Raw genomic sequence first — 17,983 nt, 5'->3', positions numbered from 1 at the left:
TCTGATCGGCCCCCTGTGGACGCGGGTCTTCCAGCCTCCTAGCTCCGGTCTATCAGAACTGCAACCGCCGCCTCCGCCTACGCCTCCGCTCCGCTCGCCAGCTCTCGCCGATCCTATGGAGCTCCGCCCCCTAACTCCGCGAGCTCTGCCCGGCCGCCCAGACAGCCCGATCCTCAGCAGGAGTGAAGCAAACAGCCTTCGCAGACCAGAGGGGAGCAGCTTGCGACGGGGATCGAACGGGAACAACATCCAGGAGGTTAAGCCGCAGAGCCGCTGTACCACTGTGCCATTAAATGCTTGCCTCCGGGCATCACTTCCAAGCAGCCGTCTCCTCCGCTGGACACCCTAAGTAAGTAATACATTCATGGCGTCTTCATTGGGATACCGGGTGCGGGGAGGAAAAAGCCGGAGTATCGAGGTTTCCTCATACTGTGTGCTCACTGCTGAAGCTGCCGCTCAGCCGCTCCTCGCGGCCGCCATCTTCCATTCGGCCCCTTGGTAAACAACCGATTGGCACACAACTTCCTAAAGCGAAATGCCAATAAAACAGATTTTTTTGTATGAGGAAAAAATAATGATTACTGGGAAGAAGTTTACTGGCCCACTACTACGGGTGCCCCATCACGTAAACAAATGAAAGCTAAATCACTAGGAAGCACTTTAAACAGATCTATCACTGTATTAACACATTAAATCAATTAGCAGTGCAAGCTATCCATCTTCATATATTATTCCAAATCCTACCATATCTCCCTGATAAAATACCTTCAATCAATCAGGAGAATTGTAAGCGCGCTACTCACCCGCGAGGGTCTCAAGGTGTTGGGGGGGAATAACAGCTGTGTTTACTCGAAAAGCCAAGTCTTGAGCGTCTTTCTGAAGATGTTCAGGGAGGGGGCGCGTCTGATGTTGAGCGGAAGCTCGTCCCAGGTCTTGGCTGTGCCTTCCAGCATCGTCTCTAACTGTGTTTATCTAAGTGTGACTTTTGTAGTGTCCTCTTACTAGGCCTCTCCTAAAATATGTCAGTTGGTTCTAAATGCAGCAGTTTATCTGACTTGCTGCATTAAAAATGTTGACCATGTTCCCAAAGCTCACAGAAACTTTCACTGTTTCCCTATGGAGCAAAGAAGTGTAAATATGTATGTCTTATTACTAAAGCATTCTTTTGGCTAACATAAAGTAAGCTTACAAGCTTGAGCGTCCTATATATCCTAAAGGGCAACTGACCTTTCAAGCAATTGGGATGGACAAAATACCTGAATGGGTATCCCAGTTGTGAAATCAACTCCATTTAGCTCCAAGACAAATTCTGCATCTCTTGTATTCTCTAAGCCTACATTTTCTTAAAGTTTCTCATTGATTCTCGTTTGTTTTTTAGCGCCAGGACATCTTCGGTATCAGTGTACATTACAAGAATTAAATTAAATTAATCATCTATCTATCTCATGCCAAAAAGAGGATGTACTCGTCACTAGTTGCATTGGTCTTATACAAGTGAGTTGCTGGTAACCAATAAAGGCAGCAACATGGCCATAACACGCAATAAGTGAAGTCTAAGTGCCTGATTATGAGTTTGGCGGTGTGGAAGCAAGCCGCCACGCCACCATCCCACTCCTACGACGCCAAACCACACTGACGGACGTTCGCCAGACTACGAGTTATCTTGTGGTCTTGCAGGTGGTCATTTGGCATTCCCACGGTGGTGACTATTAAAAAGACACCAAAATGGGAGCGCCAAAGCCCTTTCCAGTGCAGTCCATGCCAAGCAGGAAAAAGGGGTTCTTCCAGACAGGTGGGCTCACCATGTGCCCTCTTGCATGCATCCCATGGCCCTGAGGCAACAGGGGGCCCTATAGGGCCCCCTTTGTCTCCTCACTGCCACACTTTTCATGGTGGGCTCACTGCCATGAAATGTGAGGGGGTCAGGAAACACCGCCAAGCATATTGCTGCCTCAGACCACCGTGCTTGCCAACAGGGATCACTGATCCCTGGAGGTTGCGGTGGTCCTATGGTGGTCCGACAGCCGTAGTTGTAATACAGCGATCGGACTGCTGGTGCGACGGTCTCTGACCACCACCGCACCTCCACTGCGGGTTTGGTGGTCCTATGGACTACCAAACTCATAATCGGGCCCTAATACTTTATTTCTCACATTCAGTAGCAATAATTTATAGGTTAACCTGGATACAAAGTTTTATTCACAGTCTCAAAACAATTTACTAGCATGCATCCAATTCAATATCCAAATGTGGGAAGAGTTATATGGGTGCTATATATCATGATACAGTGAGCCATGAAGCTTTCCAATTGGTTCTCTATTAATGTTGCTTCACTCCATGATAGGCTTTGTACTTAACGATATGTACTCATGCACCACCATTGCTCAACAAAGCAAGAAAGCTCTTTTCTATTACAAACATGAGATACTGAACAAAGAAAACCTCAGAGAGTATACAGTGTGTACCCACTGAAGGTTGATGGCTGTAATTTTAGACGAACAATTCCTTCCTGTAAATCTTTAATGCCACAAATGGCTTCATATGTTATAAGACAACATTTACTTTTGACAGATTGAGCAGGATATATTAGATACTGAGCATATGCAATATCAGAGCATATGCGGTTTGAACCCACACCAAGGTGGTGGCTGGATATTAAAAAAAACCTCAGAGCTATGACCCCTTCCAGTACACTGAACAAGAAGCCCTATAAAAGAATAATCAAAACAGGAAAAGCCACCAACAACAGCGACAGGATGCATGAGGACAGTGTTGAGACATGTGAAAAATGACAGAGAACCAGAGAGCAGGCAAATGTGAATCCTATGTGTTGCATCCATGTTGTTGTGCTCACTTGCACTGAAACTCAATTGTTACACACACCATAGCATATTGAAGAAGTAAACTCTCATAATTTAGAAAGTGAATTAAATGGGGAGCCAATTCCCTTCCGAAGTAACTGTTAGCAAATCCATGGCAGAAGTAGAACCAGGGGCCCGATTCAGAAAGTTAAGTTAAGACGTTTGGTTTAAACTTAGACCAAACATCTAAGTTTATGACTTTGGGAATTCACAAAGGGCATTTACAAGTAATATCTTAACGTCCATTCTTGTGATGGATATCCAAACTGAGTACTACATAAAGATAGTAATCGTAAATGCCCTTTGTGAATTACCAAAGTCGTAAACTTAGACGTTTGGTTTAAGTTCAATCCAAATGTCTAAGTTTACTTTTGTGAATCGGGCCCCAAATGTATGCATAATCATATTACCGATTTAAAGTAAAACAGCCAAGAATCATGGGGTAGTTAAGTGCAGACTCACTCTGTTTCTTTGAACCAATAAGAAATTTCAAGCGCCATGGTGCTAGTATTCAAGTTTCTAAGGAAAGGTCATACAGTGACTTTTGTGAACACATGAGTTATTTTACATAAAAGATGAAAAACTAACTTAAGGTAGATCTAATGCAAATCTAATGAATGATTTGTGCAACTATGCGATAATATGAACGTTGTTACTGTTCTTGGCCCAACCATTCATTTTATTGTCATGAACTGTTTGTTATACTATTAAAATGAGTGTATGATGGTAGATGACATAGAATTACAGTATTGCTTTTTTATCGGATATTGCTCCACCATTATCGCTCTAAGAAAGAATGTTACAAGCTCGAAATGCATCGGGAAGTTCATTAACAATACAACTGCTGCTCAGGGAATTTGAACTGCTTACCTTTATTGTACTGAAACACATTTGCAAACAAGCAAATAAAAAAATAAAGAGCAATTGATTAAAGATCAAGGCATAGATTCATCAAGCGAAATAGCGATCGCAATAGCTGCGAAACAGCGTTTGTGATTGCAATTTCTGCTCCCGCAATTCATCAACTACAAAAGCAGCAAATAGCGAATTCGCAAAACAAACAATCGCAAATTCATTTGTCAACCCACATTGCGATTCCTTAACAGCGATTATCCACAATTTCTGCGAAAAAATATTGCGAACTCGCAATTATATTGCGAATTCGCAAATCAAATCACAAATCAAATTCATCATAAATCGCAATTTGCGAAAATACCCAAATTCGCAACAAACGAGTCACAATTTAAGGAGAAGCAAAACCAGGTAGTAACCATGAAGTCCAATTGCGAAAAAAAATAATAATAATTGCAAACAAGAAACAGGTGTAGAGTAAACCAAACACACTTAAGGAGACTCAGTAGGAGCATGAGGAAAGTCACAATGCCAGGTCTCTACATCGTGGCAAGGTGGCTGAGGCTCCAAGCTGCAGCCCAGAACCGACGCAGGATCCAGGAGCATATCTTCCGGCTGCGGATTACACTCCTGGGCCAGACTGAAGAGGAGATCTACTCCAAATACAGGCTCAATGGGGCTATGATAAAGAAGCTCATCAGAGACCTTGACCCCCTGATGCAGCACCCAACACTGAGGACCAATGCCGTGCCCACCCATGTCCAGGTCCTGTGCTGCCAGCACCTCCTGGCCCCCAGAAGCTTCCAGGGGATAGTTGCATATGCAGGGGGTATATCACAGAGTACCCTGTCACACTGCCTACAGAGTTTCCTGGACGCCATGCTGAGCCGGATCCATCACTACGTCACCTTCCCAACAACCCAACAGGACTTAACACAAACTAAACTGGACTTCTATCACACCGCCCATTTCCCCCATGTAATTGGCTGCACCCACATTCACATCTGTCCACCCGCTGAGACCGAATACATGTACCGGAAGCGCAAATCATACCACTCCCTCACCATCCAGATGGTCTGCAATGCGAAGACCATCATTACAGACAATGTGGCACAATACCCAGGGAGCACGCATGATTCGTTTATCTTCTGGCACAGCGGCATACACACCCGCTTGGCCAGGGGTGACTTTGGCAAAGGACATCTTCTAGGTAAGTACACATGCCCACATACAGTATGTCAAGACCATGTAGCTGCGCATAACAGGCACTGACCCTCTGCTCCTATCCTTCAGGTGACAGCGCCTACGGCCTCCTTGAATACCTCCTCACCCCATACCTCAACCCTGCTACACCACAGGAACAGTGTTACAATGCTGCGCACATACACACAAGAAATGTAATTGAGCGGACATTTGGCATGTTAAAGAGTCGATTCCGCATCCTTCACAAAACTGGCGGAGCCCTCAAATACCAGCCTGAGGTCTGCTGCCGCATCGTGGCCGTGTGTGCCATACTCCACAATATTGCCACCAAGCGGAGGATACCTGTGGAGGTGTCTGATAGTGAGTCGGAGGGGGACAACCTGCCACCTGCACATGTGCATCATGCACGCGTGGAGAATCCTGCTGAAGGACACAGGCGCCGTAACATCATCACACTGAACTACTTCTAGTGCACCCATACCCCTCACGCAACACTACACTCATGAATTAATGACACGAGGAAGATTTGTGTTCAAAATAAATTCTTATTTTTATCTTCAACAAGCTCTAGATGTGCTTTAAATTATCAAAAAATATTACAACTGTATTGCGTCATACAGGCTCTTGTATCCAGAGCAGGAGTGCGTGGCTACATCACCATTGCACTGCTGGTAATGTTCTGTCAGTCACTGGCGCCTCCTACTGGACGCACCCTGTCGCCTCTTCAACTCCACGTTGGGAGTGTCCGGCCGTGATGCAGCACTGGGCCTGGAACTGCGGCACCTTTCTGATAGCACCAGCAGAGACAGGCTGCTCAGGCTTGATGTGCCCTCACTGGCATCATCACCCCCCCCTTTGCATGGCCATGGCCGCACACCTGTTGATTCTCAACTGCGGTGGTAACCTGCTCGAGGGCCCTTGCCTGCACGATAATTGTGATGTGGCGTTCTCAATCAGGTGGTTCTACCGTGTATAGGCAGATAGCCGGGTCAGCAGCTGGCAGTGGCATCGGCGGGTGATGTCCTGCTGCGCCACCATCAGTTTGTTGTTTTCTTTCATTGCAGCCGTTAGCTCCTACACACTTTCTGTTAGCTGGTTGATATTGCGTGCAGTTTTGTACAGCTGCAGCTGCATGGCTGCCATGTGCTGTGCCTGCCTGCGGTGCACAGCCAGCATCCGGGCTTCAATTCCTAGCCCTAGATTTCGGGCCTGTTGCTCCCTGTCTGGTCGTGTAGCCACAGTGCGCTGCTGCCTCAACCGGCCGCATGCCTGGGACCGCACAGTGGCTGTGCGGCGTGTCTGCCTCCTGGGTGGTGGTGGGGTCTGATCCACTGCCATGCGTGATGCCTGGGGTGGTTGAACTCCTCCTATGGCTGCAGGGGTAGCCCTGTGCGTTTGGGAAGGTGCTGGTACTGGTGCAGGTGCAGGTGCATGTGACGGTTCAGGAGCTGCGGCTGTATGGCTCTCTCCCTCCGTCTCATCTGGAGTCTCCACGATATGAAGTGCCTTGCTATCTGAGGTCTCAGCATCTGCAGCACCTGTGATGTGAATGAGTGCATGATTAATGATATGATTCTGGCACCTGGGATGTAGCAACATGCATGCAGGCTTGCACCCCCCCTGACTGGCTTTAGGGGTATGTTTCACTTGACTGTTCTGGCTGTGTGTTGGCTATCAGGGCACATTGTCACACTACAGGTCCAACAATGCAATTGGGCATTTCTGATGGGCAGGGACTGCATTACTGGGGTTACCAAATAGCTAGCTCGGGGGGGCATGGGCACTGTTAGGGGACGGGGTCGCAGTTGCATGGCTCTTACCTTGTGATTGGTGTGTGGCTTGGGAGGTGTCCAGCTGAGTGTCCCCCACGCAGGCTGCAAGGTTGATGGTGTCCTCAACCAAGTCCTCCAGTGGTGTGTTTGCGGGAACTGTGGAGTCTCCTTCTCCCGTGGCCAGTCTCTCCCCCAGCCTCTCCGCAATGCGCTCCTTGGCACGGCCTCTGAGGTCGTACCATCTCTTCTTGAGGTCATCGATTGACCGATGTGTCACTCCTACGGCGTTGACCTTTGCCCTGATGCGCAGCCAGATGCGCCTTTTGTGAGCCTCAGGCACCTTCCTGGAAAGCTTTCCAAAAAGCTTGTCATGGTCCCTGCTGACTCCCTCGATCAAGTACTCCAGCTCTTGTTCGGAGAACTTGATTTTCCTCTTCCTGCCAGTTTCACTGGATCCTGCTGCATCCTGGGACATTGTGGTTTCAATGTGTGTCCTGTCTTGGGACTGCAGGGTGTGTCTCCTGGAGCTCAGTTCTGTGTCTCCTCCTCTATCCAGCTCTGTGTTCCAAATGAGTCATGGAGCTGCCTACTTCCTGGTTGTGATGTCATCATTGTGCTCAAAATGTGACTTCCCGTTTTTGCGATCTCGCATCTGCGAGATCGCTATTTGCAATTTCGGTATTTGCGAAATCGCAATTTGGGGTTGGGAAACAGCCGATTCTGCGATTTCAAAGCGATTTTGGGAAATTCGCATACGGCGATTGCGATTCGCACTTGATTAGAGATTTTGATGATGCATCCCATTCTGCGAATTCTAGTTAGCGATTCGGTATTTTTCGCTATTTAGAATTCGCAGAGTGGGTGCTTGATGCATCTGGGGGCAAGAGTAAGGTACAAATGTACAGGCAGCAAACTCAGGGTCACCTGCACTTTTCAAGAAAATACCTGATCCAAAATGTATGACTAGGTGGGAGATAATGGAAATATAAATACATTGTTTGTCTTGCAGCATGGTTTATCATGGCATGTTGTAGGTAAAGAGGAAGAAGAAAATAACTTTATCATACCAGTTAAAAAACGGATGTATGACGTTATAACGCATGCATTTACAACGCATGCCATCACAACGCAACTTTTACATCGCAGGTGCCATTACAACGCATGGCATTACAACGCAGGTATTTACAACGCAGGGGCTATTACAACGCATGCCATTACAACGTAAGTATAGGTAAGTATATAATTTAAATTACAAATGTAAATAATTCTAATTTAATTAATTTAATTTAATTTAATTAATTTAATATAAATTTAATTTTACCTTATTTTTACCCTGTACCCTTTTACCCAAAAACCCATAACTGACCCAGAACCCTAAAAATGTCCCTTTACCCAAAAACCCAAAACTGACCCTGAACCCTAAAAATACCCCTTTACCCAAAAACTGAAAACTGACCCTGAACCCTAAAAATACCCCTTTACCCAAAACTGACCCTGAACCCTAAAAATACCCCTTTACCCAAAAACTCAAAACTGACCCTGAACCCTAAAAGTACCCCTTTACCCAAAAACCCAAAACTGACCCTGAACCCTAAAAATACCCTTTTACCCAAAAACTGAAAACTGACCCTGAACCCTAAAAATACCCCTTTACCCAAAAACTGAAAACTGACCCTGAACCCTAAAAATACCCCTTTACCCAAAAACTGAAAACTGACCCTGAACCCTAAAAATACCCCTTTACCCAAAAACTGAAAACTGACCCTGAACCCTAAAAATACCCCTTTACCCAAAAACTGAAAACTGACCCTGAACCCTAAAAATGCCCCTTTACCCAAAAACTGAAAAGTGACCCTGAACCCTAAAAATACCCCTTTACCCAAAAACTGAAAACTGACCCTGAACCCTAAAAATACCCCTTTAACCAAAAACTGAAAACTGACCCTGAACCCTAAAAATACCCCTTTATCCAAAAACCCATAACTGACCCGAACCCTAAAAATACCCCTTTATCCAAAAAACCCCAAACTGACCCTTAACCCAAAAATACCCCATAAAAAAAAACATTTAATAATTTAAATATAATTATATACTTACCAATACTTACGTTGTAATGGTATGCGTTGTAATAGCACCTGCGTTGTAAATACCTGCGTTGTAAATACCTGCGTTGTAATGGTTTTTGCGTTGTAAAAGTTTCGTTGTAATGGTAGTGCGTTGTAAAAGTTGCGATATAATGGTTGTTTCCCTTAAAAAACAAATGCAACTGATAAATCATACTCTTAAAATATGTATAGCTTGTTTAAATTTATGAGTAAACATGGGTTGTTCAAGGAGGTGCAATCAAAGACAGGCCTTTAAAGCAAAATATAAATCCATTTATCATTTCAGATTGAATACTGAGAAATAGCACCCAGATAATTAAAACAAATAAGCACTGCTAAGAACAAATTGAAATCAAATTACATGTCACACTTATTCTCCATAACAAAATGCCACTGTCCTATTCCCGAGAACTTGTCATGACCACCATAGAACAACGAAAGAATATCTTAACATGTGTGAGCAAAACTGAATTAATAATATTTTTAAAAGAGCCTTCATGCCTACCACAATGTTGGGACAAGTACATATAATATGCCCAACAGTGGCATGTCCACAGTTTCAAAATCTTCAACAACTGGAATCCCTTGAGGCATTCTACCAAGGGCCAATAAGTACCAACAGTGGCAGATATGAGAATCTGTAACTCAAAAAAACATATCTCCCCCCAGGTATAAACTTGTGGTGCAGTAACAATAATGGTACGTGTGGGGAAACAATGAGGGTAAAATTTTGGGAGTAAATCATAGGATAATCATTATTTCTGTGCCGCTTCTTACATATTTTCACCAGAGTCTCACAACGAAATTTGCCTGTTTTCAGTGCAGAGAAACCAAAAATATGTATGTTGCTCTCAGTAAACACTAGGGCATTATGAGGACAAAATATGGGGTGGATCAGAAAGTGTAAAATATCATAAGTAAGTCTATATATGTGTAAAGAACTACAAGGGTGATGATACGAGAGTGATAAAATGTCAATTTCTGATTACATAACACATTCAATGTTTTTGCGAGAAAGTATTGAGATATATGGGAAGAAATTTCGATTGAATGGGACAGTAATTAGAAGCACTTACATGCTTGGGTACATACAATGTTTGATTAAGGCAAACATTTTGAAAGGATTGATGGGTGTTTATTTGCATGTGGAAATAACTAAAAAATATAGATTTTAAAATAGATGTTTACATTAGGGTATTCAATAGTGTCATAGTAGATAAAGTAAGACATATAAAACAAACACTGCATTCTAGAAACGTCTTTTAAAAATACAGTACTAATTGCATAGACCTGAAATGTTTTACTCTGTGAATCTTTCTATTTGCTTTAGACATTGCAGGCTTGGTGCACAGTTAAATAAATACCTTCTTCTGAAACACACTATCATGTGGTAGTAATACATGCTTAAATAACTTGTTCAGGTTCCCAAAATAGTAATAGTATCTAATTGTGTGTCACATTTGGCATGCTACTTACATTTGATTTTGCAGCAATGGTTCTGTGTATGTAGGCAGTGGCAGAGTGGTAGTGCCAGCTATCAAGCCACTTAGAACATAGACTTTTCCTTTAATGTTCTCAACTTGTTTTCGTACATCTTCCAACACTATCCGTGGCCAGCCCTTGTAGTTATTGGGGTTTGAAAGAATTGGCGCCAACACCTGCAAACATTAGGAAGAGAGCACAGCTAATTACTTTCTAAAAAGCAAGCAGTTTTTTGTTAAATACATCTTTCTTTCACACCTAAGCACATCAACAATCATATTACATTGCTCAGTCATGCAGGCATCAGTCTTATTAAAGGATCTCTGTAAGACCTATATTTTACTTTGAAAACAAGTACACGCAATAAGAATTGCAATTCTTTTTACTCACCTCACATTGCTGACTTGAACTAAGCTATAATCAGGTTTGGAAATATAAGGAGAATGTGTCTTTTGTTCACTCAAAATTTAATTGATATGCATCTTTACATCAGCATATCTTTTCCACAAATGGGTGATCATGGCTGCCAATTTTAGCACCGCAATATTTTCTCCCAAAGTTTGTGGTTACATTTATGTTTAGAAGATGCTTGGTACTTAGGGGCTGATAACGACGGCGGTTGGACTTATGTCCAACAACCATCGTATCGGGGATGGGACCGCCTGACAAGCTGTCGGCGGTCCTGCACCCCGAAGTGCTGGCTGCAGCACACGCCACAGTCCAAAAAACGCACATTGTGCATATGCCTGCACTATGTGTCAGGCACCATGAGGTGCTTGCCACAGGGTGCAGGGATATAGGTGCCCCTCAAAACCCAACACTGAGGGCTAGAGGAAAGGCGAGCACGCTACGGGCCCCCAATTTTCCCTTTCTGGCAGCCTTTTCATGGTGGGTATCCCACCATGAAAAGGCTGGCGGGGAGGAACATCATAATGCTTACGGCGGTGCCTGGCAGGCACCACCACTATTGCAGGGATCAGAGTGCCCTCCGACGGTTCCACAAGCACCTTGAGCCCATCGGATCTATGGCGGTCGCTCTCTCTGACCGCCACCCCTCCGCCTGCCATCCTAATGTGGTGGGAGGAAAACATACTTACGATGGCATTGAGGCCGCTACAACAGGCTTTTGGTGGCGGTCTAACCGAAATCGTAATCAGGCCCTTAGTGATTAGGAATAACAGCAAATATTTTCTACCCCATTTGTAAGGATTATTGCGAAGAAAATATCTTTAGATGTTGAAAAACTAAAAAAAAAAACATTTTATGAAGTATATTAGAACTTTATATTTTATGTAATCCACCAGGGACACCCTTTGGGGTATATTTACAAACTCTATGAATTCAGAAAATGGAGATATGCAAGTCAACACTTTTGAGTGACTTTACAATTTTAAATGGTGTTACACCTGTCAGCCTTAGGGTGGTCTCCTGCCAACATTTTGCCTTCCTCCTGCTCCATTTCTTTGATCTAATTTTTGTTGGCATTAGGACTCTGCACACTTTACTATTGCTAAATAGTGCTAAAGTGATTGTGCTCTTTCCTCTAAACATGGTAATATTGGCTTATCCCCAATTGGCATATATATTTACTTGTAAATTCCAAGTTAAGTGACACTACATGTGCCCAGGCCCTATAAAATAAATGCTACTTTTCATTAGACGCCTCAGGGACATAACAGGCTCCCAACAACCTTGCATCTGCACATGCACTTAGCCATCTGTCAGTCTACCCTGTCAAGTGGTGCCACCCCAGTCCCGAGCCCTTGGAAGTGGGCCTCAGGTGCTTTGCCAAACTCTCTGGATCCAGGTAAACTGATGCATTTCCTCTACTGGGCTGCGCATACCAGAGCAGAACCAATGCATCATCACTGCTATGTGGATTAGACCAGTTGCAAAGATTTGCATTGCCACTGCAACCCGCGTTGCCTTTGGGACTGCCACTGCGTGATGCATCCTTGGCGCAGGTCCTTGCATCTCTAACCGATGGCAGCCTTGACGATGACGCCGGACTCCACATCGCGGCCTCACCGGTCTTCAGAACAGATGCATCGCCTCGACTGCATGTAGCCTCCCGCCACTGGACTTTGCATCACAAGCCCCGTCGACAGGATCCTTGACCTTAATACAAAAGTACCTCACACCGCAGTCTTGGCGCATCTTGGAACTGATGCCACGCCTCAGCTGTGCAATGTTTGTTCAATGCAGATCCACACAACGCGCCGCTAACCAGAATTGAAGATACTTCTGTTCAGTGAGCCATCATGGTCGGCATGAGCTTGTGACTTTGTTCTGGTCAGGCATGATAAGTTATCCACAGTTTGTGCTTCATGCCTTTTGGACTATTTTCAATATCTCTGGTTCTACTAATTGGATTTTTCTTGTTTTGGACTTGTTTCATTTATTAAATGCTACTCTGTTATTTCTATTTCTGTTGTGGACTCTTTTTGTAATGTGTTTTCACTATGTTACTTTTTGAAGTGTTGAACAAATACTTTACAAGTTGCCTCTAAATTAAGCATGACTGCTCTGGGCCAAGCTACCACGGGGTTGAGCACAAGTAAATTTAGGGTTTGCTTGTGCCATACCCTGATAAGGATTGTGGTTGCTGCTTGACCTGGGCTCATACACTAGCCAATCAACAATCCAATTTCTTATAAATGATGAATAGACAAAAGTAGGAAAGTTAAAAGTGATAACAGTAAATTTACTTGTAGTACATCTGCAGATATTAATGTACCTTTCTGAATAGGTCCCTCTGTGTTGAGGGGTTTGCTAGGCCTCAAGATGGGCTTGCAGTGTTCTTACTGCTTATTAAGCAGATCAATGTAATTTCTATAATAATTCAATGCAGACTGTCTATCAATATGAGTCTCATACTAAAAAGATTTCACTGGGTATATTACTGCCTTTTCTGTTACTCTGATAGTATGATATCTCTAGTTAACTAGCTGACTTTCCATATACATGGTCTTGTGAGTTCTTTTAGTCTGTTGAATTGCTTTAGTTGTTGAGGATGGTGTAACTTTCATGTGTTTGTGTGGCTGCAGTTGACGTGGTGTGACCAGTAGTTCTGCTGCCCCAAGAGATTTTAATGACATGCTCTCTTTGCAGCTACCGTCTGTGTAGGTAACAGCGGTGGGGTGGTGGGGTCGGGTGGGGGGATTTCGAGGGACGATGCAGAGGGAAAATTGAATAAATAATTAATTTTCCCTCTGTATCATCCCTCGAAATCCCCCCCACGTGGCCCCACCGCTGTTACCTGAACGGACTGCGGCTGTCTTTGAGTCAGATGTGTCTACAAATGATTTTTCATGGAAAAATTCTCTTGACAGTGGTGAGATTAGTGATTTGATTGGTCTAATGGAATGCCACTAACCGCTCCTTCAATAAGAGGTCTCTTTGGGGATTTGTCTAGTACTCGCATGATTCTCATGTACTCTTCCACCTTGAATGCCACTTGAAGTGAAGGAATCTCGCTCCAATTTTTTTTTTTATTTTTTTTTTTTACTCCTCATCTCACCGTGTCAAGTCTTTGTGGAACATTTGCAGCCTTACTGTCTCTCTGTGGGCCACCAGGCTGACCACGCTGTAACTTGGGTCGCCAGACCTCCTCCCCTTTAGTACCGGGGTCATGGTGTAATCATTGGAGTGTCCGGATCAGTCTTAGGCTCCTTCCCTACCTCATTAGAGGGTGCCAGATGTTAGATGACTTCTCCTCTGCCCTTTCATATTCCAACCGGGCCATATTAAATGTTGCATTTAGCCAGTCCTCGCTACTCGGGGGGAGGCGATCCTTCCACCTCCTACAAATTTCCCTCCTTGCTAATAAGATCAAGTAGAGAAGGAGCCCTCTCTCTTTCAAGGTAACTGTCTGATAGGACACCCCATCATCCCCAAAAATGATCAGAGAGGAGTTTACATTAATTACAGTGCTAAAAAGACCTGACAATACCTGACCTATGTATTTCCAATATTTGTCAAGCTCTTTACATTCAACAAACATATGGATGTCATCCGCCAATGCTTCATGGCACCTCGGACATTGTGGTGGAGGGACAGGGGCAAACTTCCCTATTTTGTAGGGGGTATAGTAGAGCCTATTGGTTACAAAGAAGTGGTTCTTTTTCAGGCAGGCAGGCTTAACATATTTATATAAGATCTTCAATGATGTTTCGAACATGCCCTCTGCCTTTGTTGCCAGTGAAGAATTGTTCCATACCCCCTCGGCCGGTGGTATCTCCATGTCTTCACCCTTTAACAGTTGTTGGTACCATACCGAAATTTCCTTTACAATAGGTATGGACGATCGACTAAGTCTTTCTAGTACCTCGTTACTCCGCATCTCCCCCTGTTCCACTATGTGCCAAGACACCAATTGAAGGTACTTAAACCTTGAAAAATGATTCCCTACCTTCACCTTCAAATACTCCCATGGGTGTATCCCTTCTTCATCCATTAAATCTTTCCAAAACAAAATTCCAGCTCTTCTGATAGGCAATGCCAGGGCGTCTTTTAGACAGTCCGGCGTACCGGGCGAATCCCAAATTGGGGATGATTCCGAGTAGTACCCAATCCCACTACCTATCCTTACCCTGTACCAGATCTCTAGGGCTGTATTTAAAATCTTTAATTGCACTCTCTTAAAAAATCTTGGAGATCCAAATTTATACATAAATTCATCATTTCCCCCCTCCACTCTCACCATTTCTTGCAACAGTTTGCCCCAGGGTGAATCATCGGGTCTAGCGAGTAACATACGTAGACTCTTAAACTGAAATGCCACTGCATAAAGGCTAATATCAGGGAGGGCAAGCCCACCTTTTAGTAGCCTCCTTCTAAGTTTCTTCCAGGTCAAGCGGACCCCTTTGTCTCCCCACACAAAGCTCCCAATTTTGCCCTGTATCTTTTTTATGTCTTTTTTGGGAATAATAGAGGAATAGTTGAAAATAAATATGAAAGCTTTGGGAGAATGACAATTTTTACCAGATTCACTCTCCCATAGATTGTTAAGGGGAGGTTCTTCCATCTATTGAACAGACGATCTATTTCTTTAGTTGTTCTATCTAAATATATCTTAGGGATCCGATCTAGTTCACGCACAACATAGATCCCCAGGTATCTAAACTCCAAACTTTCTGTACCTACCCAGTGATCTATGTTCCAGCACATAACCTCGGTCTTAGATCTATTTACCTTGAAACCTGATAGTGCCGCGAACTCTGCTGTTAATTCCTCGATCCTGGGGATGGCTATATCTGGGTCTCTCATAAAGAGGATCAGATCGTCTGCATATAGGGCTAACTCAGTCCATTACTGACAACATCTCTGCTTTGCTCTCCTCTTCTGTGTGTTTCTGACTTATATGTAGCATTGTGTGCCACTTCATCTGCTATAATGTTTCAACTCTGACTAGTCTTTGTTCTCTAGAGAACTTTTTTACTCTCATTCCTCTTCGCTTCTCATTCAGGACCTGATTTAGAGTTTGGCAGACAGGGTACTCTGATGCAAATGTGGTAGGACATGACCTATTGGCTTTGCCATTGTTTGGGACTTTGAGGTCGAAATTACAAATGACATGACATTTATCTCACCCAGTATTTACTGAAGATGATAACATTCACAAACTGTTAAACTTCAGCATGTCAAATTTGACCAGGATTTCATTAGAAAATAGGCCAGTAATAATCAGGACATGCAGATTGTTGTGCCATAAGCACCAATTTCCATATTGGATTATTGAGGAAAATTTAGCAACAAAGGCTTTTATCGCATTTGATTAATTTCGATGCCTGCCGTGTTGGATTTCATCGGGTGCAATAGATTTCAGACACTTCTCCTGGACCCTCATAATGAACTGGATCGTCTTTAAAGTTTGACACCTAAGACAAGAAGCAGGGTGCTTATAAATTGAGGCTGCTGCTTGTGAGTGTCTCACTCTAATCCCGAGTCATGCCAGCCGTTCAGGATATCCACACACAAACAAATTCACATATTTATCATCAAATTGGAAATCCTTCATGTAGTCAGCAGTCAGGCTGAAATTTGCTGCTATTGCTGTTGTAGAGCACCTTATTTTGAGCTTCAATCTGTAATATTTCACGTGACTGTGAACATTTTACATAAATCAAGCCATTGGAAGAAAACAATTTTGAAGTACACAAACATAGTTTAATCAAATAATATATCCACCTAAACTAATACCTTAATGGTGTAACAGTTTAAAATAATATTTAGGAAAACCAACATGCAACAGTCAAAATTGTCCAACCAAATGTTGTTTGAAAGAATACTGACCCAAGGGTTCTCCCTCACAAAACAGTTACAGCTCAGAGGTTGTGAATCCCAGAAAGTTTATCAACAGACCTTCTCAGTTGACAACTCTTCATGCACTAGAAGTGGGCTTTGAGATTTTACCATCCACTCACACATCCACAGTCGACAGCACTGGTGAAGTAGATTTAACCAACTTTATTTATCAAATTTCGCACAATATACAATATGCTTTTTATAAATAACACCATTCCATAGAATCATAATAAAGTAAAGATTTATAATCTTATTAATATATTTAGTAGGTCACAATATATCACTCGGTATAGTCTCACAATAGAGGACAGCAAACACTACTCACTTTTTTTCTCTGAGATTATAACTGGAAGACATTCTTGCTAATCTGGACTGTTTTATGATGTAATTGATATATAAGGCTGTATCCCCAGGAGTTAAATGGGTTTTGCATTGTCTACATATGGAGACCATACTCTTCCAAATTTAGAATTAGTGGTATGGGCCATAGCTGTTAATCTGTACATAATCTAAATATTCAACAATTGTGTACAATATGCACTTACTCGTGGTGGTGCATTTGATTTTCAAAAAGTGTGCAACTGACAATCTTGCAGCCAGGAGCATATGTGTCTGAACTTTACCCATTGACATTGTTAAGGGGTTATGGTAAATCATGTCCAGTTTAGCCCCCTATTATATTCATTAGTGAGAAAAGAAATCCAAAAGGAATGGATTTTTGGAGATTGCCATGACATATGAGCTATTGTTCCCTTGACTTTGCAGGCCTCCACCAAAGGAATATCCATGTATCCTTTACTATTTCTGTATTAAATTCTGCTTCCTAGTTTATCATATATTTATGATTATAAATACATTTTGAGGAATCATATAAAACATTCATATCCCTTTCTATATGTGGTATGGAATACATAAAGGTTCCATTTGAGTTTTCTCTCATCCCCCTCCCTATGTACATCTTTCCATTCCCACCAAATTGAATTACTGGAGTAATTGAATTAATAAAATCAAGTCTCTCTGTTGAATACCTCTCCATTTTCATACAATTCTCCCCATTGGGCGGGTATGCCATTTCTCCAAGTCTTTAACATGAGGTCAATTGTCCAGGTAATAAATCCAGGTTTGACATGATAGGAGTCCCTGGAGTTGGATTGAAAATGAGCCATCTACTTCTATATATTGTGTCTCAGTATTCCAAAAATACAGTCACAGACCTAAGCATTATCTTTCCTGGCTGTCTGTGTCAGGGTTGGATCCACTGAATATTCTGTAGATGGAGGTGCATCTTATCTTGTTCCACCTTTATCCAATGCCTGGTATGTGGGAGATACCACTCCAATGTTGGTCTCAACTGAGTAGCTTTCATTTAATTTCCTTTGTGAGGCATACCAATATCTCCATC

At 43.1% G+C, this 17,983-nt stretch overlaps 1 protein-coding gene across 1 annotated transcript in view; it reads right to left on the bottom strand.

Annotated features, from left to right (window-relative positions):
- The window catches only part of LOC144824202 (dynein axonemal heavy chain 11-like), a 3,356,387-nt gene that overhangs the window by 3,296,084 nt on the left and 42,320 nt on the right, over nucleotides 1-17,983 (bottom strand). The window contains exons 4-5 of the mRNA XM_078683354.1: nucleotides 10,270-10,451; nucleotides 1,056-1,114 (exon numbers count right to left, since the gene is read on the bottom strand). Of these exons, the coding sequence (XP_078539480.1) occupies nucleotides 1,056-1,114; nucleotides 10,270-10,451 (241 nt within the window). The remainder of the gene's footprint in view (nucleotides 1-1,055; nucleotides 1,115-10,269; nucleotides 10,452-17,983) is intronic.

Source organism: Lissotriton helveticus, chromosome 3_1, assembly GCF_964261635.1.
Source record: "Lissotriton helveticus chromosome 3_1, aLisHel1.1, whole genome shotgun sequence".
Lineage (NCBI taxonomy): Eukaryota > Metazoa > Chordata > Amphibia > Caudata > Salamandridae > Lissotriton > Lissotriton helveticus.
Note: the sequence above shows the minus strand (reverse complement) of the source record. Positions and strands in the feature narration are given on the sequence as shown.